General features: G+C 49.0%; 1 protein-coding gene across 1 annotated transcript; it reads left to right on the top strand.

The window, feature by feature from the left end:
• The first annotated feature begins 1,657 nt into the window (after positions 1-1,657).
• Positions 1,658-4,915, top strand: LOC124170399. Its single transcript, XM_046549120.1, has one exon. The coding sequence runs from the start codon at positions 1,658-1,660 to the stop codon at positions 4,913-4,915; it is 3,258 nt and encodes a 1,085-aa protein (XP_046405076.1).
• The last annotated feature ends 4,719 nt before the right edge of the window (positions 4,916-9,634 follow it).

The following is a 9,634-nucleotide window of genomic DNA, read 5'->3' as shown; positions in this document are numbered from 1 at the left end:
ACGGTAGGGCCAGCTTGTTTAAATGCCACACGTACGCATCTCTGGCCTCTATGCTTCTTTCATCTAACAATTACAGCCCTGATCAAAACCAATACACCATTACACGGCTCATTTTCACACGCCCAGCGGACGTTTCCTCTTCTGCAGCATGTAGCCAAAGGACGATCGCCGCTACGGAAATTACAGGTATTCATTCACGGAGCAGCATCACTCAGGATCCCAAACTGCTTCACATGAAACCTGTTGTCGTATTATTTACATTAGATAATCCACTCACTGCTCCTCCCGTGACCGGAAAAGGAAAGGGTCGCCCCAAGAAGGTCAAACGCGGAAGACCGAAGGTACTGGATACCACGAGAGACGAGCAGGTAGCGGCCGCAAAAAAAAATATGCAACAAAGAGACCAGACGTTAACCTGGGCTCAGTTCGTCGCTACAGCCAAGACAATCCAGAAGTGAATAGGGAAGCCGTGAGGAGGTACGCCGCCGATCACCCGGAGGTTCACAGGGAAGCCGTGCAAAAGTACGCTACCGAGCACCCGGAGGTTAACAGGGAAGCCGTAAGGAAATACGCAACGACGCATCCGAGGGTTCAAACGATTGCTATCAGTCGATTGCAGGAGATCGATCCAGAGGCATCGCGGCAGACGTCGGTGAGGTACAGGTTGCGTAATCCGGATTTACAGACCATGAGGCACATTCCCGCTGCTCTCGGAAAAAAGATAGTTAGCAATGGCCCCATGGCCTATTGGAATGGAGCGGCTCTGGACGACGTCGCGCCTTTCAAGTTGAAGAGGGTATCGCTTTGGGAAGAAGGCGTGCATCGATGCTCTCACTGTGGCGCTAGGCTTTTCGACGAGGAGAAGGAACGTAGAAAGTGGTGCTGCGGGGAGGGATCGTTTAATGTGCAGCGGCTGCCTTCCCTAGACGCACCGTTTTATTCCAATAGAGCATTCTTGGGTAGATCGCGAGCGTACAACGACCTGTTCGCCTTCTGCGCGCTAGAGGTCAGTGGTGGGTACAGGCACCCAAGTGGGCTGTCATTTTTTAAGATAGAAGGTAGGATGTACCATCATGTGCACGCTCTGGAAGCTCGAGGGCAAAGGTTCACCACGAGAGGAGGTAATACTCAGTTCGTGAACCGCTGTCGCCTTTACATAGACGACGGCGAAGAACGAAGAAACATAGCGCTGGGAAGAACGCTCAGCACGGACGTCATTGAAGAAATTGACTGTTACATCACAAGTGTGAATCCGTTCATCGAGGAATTCCGTCGCCTGAGTGCGGAGCCATCAATCGACGCGCACCTCACTTTCGAAGTGACGAGCAGATCCACTCACGGTCCGAGACTTGGAGATAGACAAACTGGTATCGAGGTGCACGCCGCCATGAGCACGGAGGACGCAGCATACGATCCTAGGAAATTGACAATATGGAAGAGGAGTGACCGAAGACCGTCCTCAATAGACCTCTTGAGTCCTCTTATGGAGCCGTTCCAATATCCGTTGCTCTACCCCCACGGTAATTTGGGTTGGCACGTGGGAATGAAGGATAACCAAGGAAGAAAGCTCACGCAGTTCAACTACGCAAGATGCCTACTGCTGTCCGAATGCCGATTTTCCCACTTGGGGCGTTTATAGCAGGCGTGGCAAGTGGAAATGTTCGCCCGGTACGAAGAAGAGCGGCTACGTTTCATCCGCTATTCCCAGATGCGATCCTCCTCCGCAACCGCCACGCGGATCGCACCTCTGGACGAACTGATAGACGTAGGAAGACAGGAACAAGGACAGGTTCGACGAGATATCGAGGGTGACGAAACAGTTCAAGGAGAAGGTGGCGTGCGTCCGGGGAAAGTTTACCTTCCGAGCACGTTCACCGGAGGACCCCGGTACATGAAGGTCCACTACGAGAACGCCATGGCTCTAGTATCGCGGTTGGGAGCGCCGACGTACTTTCTCACGTTTACCTATAGCGCTCACTGGGAGGAAAATAGTAAGGCGTGCCCCCACGGAAGCAAGCGCAGTGATCCTTCCACAGCCTGCAGGATATTTAGCATTAAGCTCGGGGAATTGATAAGGGACTTGCGTAGCGGAGCATTTTTTGGGCGCCCCGCCTACTTCGTCTACGTCATCGAAATGCAAATGCGGGGATTGCCTCACGCGCACATAGTTTTCAAGGTACACGGAGGGGAACCGGTACAAGCGGCAGAAATCGACGAGGTAATTCGCGCAGACATTCCATCCGACTACGAGGCCGGTGGACGACTTAGGAAATTAGTATTGCAACACATGATCCACGGCCCGTGCGGTACCGACTACCGCACCGACTTTCCATGTTGGGATGACGCGAAAGGTTGTTGCGGTAAATTCTATCCCAAACCGTCTTGCGAAACAACCCACGTGGACGAAAGAGGTTTCGTTCAGTATAGGCGCAATTATTCGAATCGGGGGATTATCACCACGCGACGCAGGGAAATTACAGTGCACGACGGATGGGTGGTCCCGTACAACGCCGCGTTGATGTTGAAGTACGAGGCGCACATAAACTTAGAACTTGCATCCACTCGCCGCGTAGTTAAATATTTGTTTAAATACCTAATGAAGGGTGGCTCACTGCAAAACGTCACCGTGACCCCGATAGGATTGCAAGAGAACGAGGTCGAGCAGTATGCCACAAAGCGCATGATAGGCGCCAGCGACGCCTGCTGGCGTTTGCTTGAGTTCCCCATTTCTAAATTGGAGCCCACCGTGGAATGCCTTCCCGTCCACTTGGAAGGGAAACAACAAGTCATATACAGGCCTCGCGAGAGTAATTTGACAGAAATCGCGTCTTCCGCCTCTTCCAAATTAATGATTTACTTCGACCGTCCGCGAGACCCCATTTTTGACGACTTGACGTACCAGAGTTTTTACGAGACGTGCATAGTCCACTCCCGTTCTCCGCGTACTGACGTCTTTTTCGAGCACCCGGACGGCGTGCATTACGTTACCGCTCGCAAGCGCGGGGAAAAAGTCTGTAGGTTGCTTTGGATTTCACCTAACCGAGGCGAACAGTATTACTTAAGGATCCTTCTCATGACCACTCCTTGCCGTGGTTACGCCGACCTTTTGTCCCGCGGGGTAGGTCATTGCCGCACGTTTCAGGAAGTCGCGCGTACTTTAGGCTTGATCGAGGACGAGGAGGAATTCAGCGATGCCATGAAAGAGGCCTCGGCGTTCATGCTTGCAAATGCATTGCGGTCATTCTTCGTTCTTCTCTGCAATGTAGGCGCACCAGCGGCCATCCTTTGGGAGAAATTTAAGGATGCCCTGAGTGAGGATCATTTAGACCGGCATCCCGAAAACCCCGAGGTAGCGTACCGATTAACTCTTTTAGCTATCGATAGGAGCCTCAGGCGTCAGGGTTCTTGTCTCACCGATCACGGGCTTCCGCACGTCGACGACGACACTACCGAATTGAGTAGAGAGCAGGTTCGTTACGGAAGGGAACAGTTGAGGTCTTTCGTGGAGGAGTGGGAGCCAAGGCTTTCCGAGGACCAGAAACGTGCTTTCTCCCACGTCAAAACCCTCATCCAGGATGAAATAAGAGGGGATAGAATATTGTTCCTCGACGGGCCGGGCGGCTATGGAAAAACCGCACTCATCAGCGTCATTCTAGCGTACGCGCGCGGACACGGATTTGTTGCTTTGGCAGTTGCCAGCTCGGGGATCGCGGCGTCCAACATGGAAGGAGGGACTACGGCCCACAGCATGTTCCGCCTCCCCCTCGATTTAGGGGACGGAACTGGATATTGGAACGTGAGCAACGGTTCGCAGCGGGCTCAACTCGTGAGAGAAGCAAAAATCATTATCTTCGACGAGGCACCGATGGCTCATCACTTTTTGTTTCAAATTATAGATAGGTCACTTAGGGATCTTATGGATAATGATTTGCCGTTCGGAGGAAAGATATTCGTCTGTTCCGGTGACTTTAGGCAAATCCCACCCGTCGTGGAAAAAGCGCGCACCCCCGCAGATGTAGCGCGTGTTTCCCTGCGGTCGTCACCGATGTGGAGGATCTTCAAGGTATTTTCCTTGACAACGCCACAACGAACGAGTAACTGCAAGGATTACTCCGACTTCCTCCTCCAGGTTGGCAACGGCACCATCGACTCCATCCCCTTCGGCGAGGGACGGCTACAAGAGACGCTGATACCACTTCGAGGACTAAGGGCTGTGACATCTCTGCGGCAACTTATCGACGAGGTCTTTCCACCCTGCGTTCTGAGCCAACCCGAGCTCTGCGCAAAGAGAGCGATTCTTTCCACGTTGAATGTAAACGTCAAGGAAATAAATGAGTTAGTTCTCGACTCTTACGAAGGATGCCTGCATGAGCTGAGGAGCGCCGACAGCGTCTACAAAGAAGACGACGAGGGACTCGATGTGGACATCCAACTGTTGAACAAGGCATCCGGAAAAGGCATTCCGGACCACGTTTTGCGCCTCAAGGTCGGATCGGTATGCCTAATCATCAGGAATTTGAATATTGCAGACGGACTGGTGAATGGGACCAAAGTCATCGTGACTGCTATTACACGCCGCCTCGTCACGGTCCGAATTCCCGGGAAGACACACCTCATCGGCATACCCCGGATCAGTTTCATATTCCCATTCACCGAAGGTTCTCCGCTTAAAATACTCCGCCGCCAGTTCCCCTTGGCCTTAGCATACTCCATGACAGGACATAAGAGCCAGGGCCAGACTATAGAGTACGTCGGAGTGGACCTCAGAACCGACTGTTTCACTCACGGTCTACTCTACGTTTTATTGAGCCGCGTGAGAAGGCCGGAAGACATAATCGTACTCGTTCCGCCGAAGAAACTCATCGATGGGATACCTTACGCCAAAAACGTGGTTTTCCCAGAGCTTTTACTATGAGGAATTGTTCATTGATTTCACACGTCTCTTTGAGATGACCCCAAGCGTGCCTTGCATCGTCAGCGGTATATACCATTAGGGAGACTAGGTGCCGTGTCTACAGGCCGGTCTCCGGATTTGTAGAGTAGGGAGAAGGCTACCTTGGGTGTTTCCACCGCATGGAGAGTACATTTCCGCAAAGACATACAATCGCCTGCTTAATGGGAAGTCACCGAATCCATAATCGTCGCTGGATTAAATATCACTAACGATTACGCAAACGAGTGCCTACATCGCCTACCATCTCGTAAGACTACAGTGGAGTGGTGTGAGTGTGACGACCCTCGCCGGCCTTCCATCGCCATCGGTATATATCGTAGGGAGACCCGTGCCGTTTCTACAGGCCGGTCTCCGGGATCGAGGAGTAGGGAGAAGGCCACCTAGGGTTTCCCCACTACACGCACAGTCCATTTCTACGAAGAATATCTCTCTACCTATTGAAGTGATGTCACCGATTCCAATATCGTCGCTGGATTGCATTTAATTTACGAGGATGCAAAAAATTATCTCCATACTCCGTCATTTCCGTGATATCAGTGGAGAAGGGTGGCAAAAGAACCTGGCTTGCCTTCCATCGTCATCGGTATATACCATCACGAAGACCAAGCGCCGTAACCACAGGCCGGTCTCCGGATTATTCGAGTAGGGACAAGGTCACCAGGGACGTTTGCGAGGAAATAACTCATGGAAAATGGGCCTAAAAATTAACTTTTTATAGCCCTTCACCTACACGCTGCGTTACAATGTCACCGTCATAGGTGCACACTTACAATAACTTACCAAAAATTAGAAAATACAAAAAAATGAATCCATAAAAACTATGATCATCTAACCTATGCATGTTACCTTTTCAGTTTGGAAATATAGCATTAAGTAGTACGCATGAACAAGAGAAAATATACAAAAATTAACCATTATTAGTTCCATTAACATTGCACTGTAATATAGTCGTTTCTTTCTCCCTTCTTGTACCACATTTTCTGCATTTTATATACACTTAATTTTAAAGGAACTGCTATGATATCTTTTGTGATGTATGTTCACCGTGTTATGCCTATATTTACATATTTCTCAGTGTTATGCTACTCAACTTTCCCACACCATATCACCGCATTCTAACTATTTACAACCTTGTAAATCACAATCTGCATGCGTATCAATTTATCAACTTGGAGCCGTCTTACTAACGTACATAAATTGTTGCAATTAAGTTACGAAATACGACTAAAGTTTTCTCTATCTTAGCATTGCTTGAAATTCATGTCACAGGATCTCAGCTATTCCTGCCACACCTACGTGAATGTATATGTACCTAAACTTGATTTTCATGATCACTGACGCCTTGTATTTATTTCTACGTTCTCTATTACGAGTAATACGTACGCGTCTTTCAATATCAGAGACATCTGTCTGTGTACATTTAGCTAATACTTAGTAGTGGTTGTAGTGCATGCCCCTCTCAAATCCTAACTGCAGCCTCAACGTGGCGAGGGGGTGGCAACAATCGAAAGCCATTTCACGGACTTTTCAATTAGTGCCACGTCTTTACGACGCAAGCATAACCAATTCCGATTCCGTATTCATTTCGCAGGTGAACACTGCATAAAATTACTTAAGGCAGACTTTGCGTTCCTCTCCACGAACGATTGCTCGTGGATTCCAATGTCTTCCTTCACCGTATTTGGCTTCCGATTGGCAAATGCAGTGGGTGATAACATCTGTACGCTCGATAGAAAGAGAAAAAGATTGCTTACTTTGAGCGAAAATTTCTTCTTCGTACTTCTTTGCCGTGGTAAAACTTACGATGCAAACCGCACAACGGGATATATCACGAGCATCCCAATCATTATCCTTATTGTCAACGTACGTGCACAATGCACCAGTTTCCATCTCCGAAATCTTTCCGGAAAGTATTATCACAGTGAGAGATCGCCAGGGGATATCGGCGGGGGAGGAAAACGGTGCTTCTTCGACGCCAGGGCGATTTCGACGATCGACAAGGGGAACGCAACCCCCGCATTCGAAAAATTTGAAAACATATTTAAGAGCACTGCGGAACGAGGTACGGAGTTCAAACTCACGTGGTCGATACCTTTCCCCTCCGAATACTTACCCGTTGATGCACGACACGATTCGGTTCACACCGGGGGACATGCCGACACCCGACGAAGTCGGGGAACGGCGAAGCCGTTCGGGGCGCGGACGGCGCAGCCGGCCGCGGCGGGGGTTCTAGGGGGCGTAGCCCCCTAGCGAGCGCGCGCAGCGCGGCGAGTCTATAATATATACAACCCGATGTGTGACAGATAGCTCACTGACTCATTCACGTATACAAATTCCCGACCGCTTCCGGACGTGCTGGGAAGACGAAATTTTTACAGGTCGTGGAGAAAAAATATTCATCGGCGGGAAAAATCCGAAAACTCGAAAAAGTCGATCGGTTTTCGAGATATATCGATCCGAATTAACATTGGAGCCTTATGGGACTAAAACTTTTTCCATTCTTCGCCTACTTGCAAACGTCACTGGAACGTGAAATTTCACTGACGGAAACTAGATTTTTTGGCCGATTTTTGATGTGAACCATTTAGCCGTATTTTGATTGAAAGTATTTTTTATAATTTTTTTAAATTTCCAATGCTATTCTTATGGGCCTTTCTTTGAATTTTTTTAAAACCAACTTATAATCGTTGTAGGAATAAGTCCTTAACGTATGAGGTACTAGATTTTTTGGTTGATTTTTTGATGTGGTCGTCTTTGCAATATTTTGATTAAAAGTATTTCTTTTAACAATTTAAAATTTCCAATGCTTTTCTTATGGGCCGAATTTCGGAATTTTTTTCACCAATTTGCATTAATCGTAGGACAATTTCACTTAAATGCAAGATACTAGATTTTTTATTCAATTTTTCGGCTATCTTCATGTATCCAAAAGACGAAAGAATTTCGAGTTATTAACGATTATGTATTTCCATTGAAATTGCGACTCCTACAACGTTTGGTAACTTACAACACATCCGCCGTGAAGTTTGCATTCCCTCAACACACGATTTTAAATTTTTCCGAATTTTTTTTTACCACTTCCCGACGTGGTACGGACACCAAATTCAGGTGATTGACGTCTTTCTCGTGCTCGTACGCGCCGCTACCAGGAGAACGCAGAATATTTAATTTTAACGGGTGACACCGTCGAAAAAGCATGCTTACACTACAGCTGCAGAGCTGAAATTTTTATCCAAGGTTAACGATGCCGCGTTTTACAGAACAAGCACTTTAGGACCCCCGAAAACCCCCTGTGACCCCCCCAAAAAAAAAAAAATTACTTAATAAGTCGTATATTTCGTGTACCATTCATCCCAGTTGTATCGTTTTTATTGATTCCGAATGGGAATTGTGTCGGCTATATTTACCCGTCATGTTCAATTATCCTGCCCCAATTACACACCCGCAATAAAACTTCAAACTTTTAAATGTACATTTCTTAACAAAATAGTAGAGTAATAAAAGGGGTTCCAGGACAAGGACACCTAAAACCGATTTTTTTAAACCACTTCCCCATAACGTACGGCTACGAAATTCACATTAGTTATGCCTTATTACAGCGCCTATGCACCGCTATTTGGAAAACACAGAATTGGTAATCTAAATGTGAGTAATACGGGAAAATTCATTGTTCCCCTACAGTTACATCGCTGGTATTTTTACTGTAAGTAGACAAAGACCTTTTATGCAGGAAAACCCCTCGATATATCACGTGGCTTCCAAGAAGACTAGGGAAAAAATTATTTTTTTCTGTGAATAGCATGTTCTTCGGTGTTTTCGCATATTTTAGCAGTAATTCCCTTCTCCTATGACTCATCGCTAAGGAATTTATTTGGATGATTGCGACCGTTGCCAGTATACTCATAAAAACCCCTGGAAATCCCCCGGACCCCCTTCAAAACATCGTCATAAGCTAAAATGCCACAATCACGGCTAGCATGCGTGTACATTCAGCCACATTATCCCCCGGCAGCCTTTGTAAACGATCGGGGAAATCTGGTAGTACGCATTGCTCTGTGAGGAGTGAAAACCCTGGCGGCGAAGCTGCCCCCTCCCCAGGAACGACGGAGACATTCCAAGGAGTCAGAGGCGCGGAAACCCTCCGAGAACCCTCGGGCGGCAAATCCGCTCCAACACGTGGAGCAGCCGAATGGGTGTCTTACGAGGGGGGAGGGCGCCGATAACCCTTGGGCGGCGAAGCCGCCCAAAGACGAGGAACGGCGAATGCGTTCCAAGGAGTCGACGGTTCGGGGGGACACAGTAAACCTTGGGCGGCGAAGCCGCCCCATCACGCGGAAGGGCGATGCCGTTCCCAGGAGTTGACGCCTCGGGGGGACACGGGTAAATCTTGGGCGGCGAAGGCGCCCCATCACCAGGAAGCTTACGGGGGTAGGGCGCCGATAACCCTTGGGCGGCGAAGCCGCCCACGGACGAGGAACGGCGAAGCCGTTCCGAGGAGTCGACGGCTCGGGGGGACACAGTAAACCTTGGGCGGCGAAGCCGCCCTATCACGTGGAAGGGCGACGCCGTTCCCAGGAGTCGACGCCTCGGGGGAACACGGGTAAATCCTGGGCGGCGAACCCACCCCATTACGAGGAAGCTTACGAGGGAGGGCGCCGATAACCCTTGGGCGGCGAAGCG

Source organism: Ischnura elegans, chromosome 13 (genome assembly GCF_921293095.1).
Source record: "Ischnura elegans chromosome 13, ioIscEleg1.1, whole genome shotgun sequence".
In the NCBI taxonomy this organism is placed as follows: domain Eukaryota; kingdom Metazoa; phylum Arthropoda; class Insecta; order Odonata; family Coenagrionidae; genus Ischnura; species Ischnura elegans.
The sequence above is the reverse complement of the archived record's forward strand: the minus strand, read 5'-3'. Positions and strand labels throughout refer to the sequence as shown.

Coding starts and splice junctions, on each gene's coding strand:
- LOC124170399 (XM_046549120.1), top strand. CDS start 1,658: ATGTTCGCCCGGTACGAAGAAGAGCGGCTACGTTTCATCCGCTATTCC.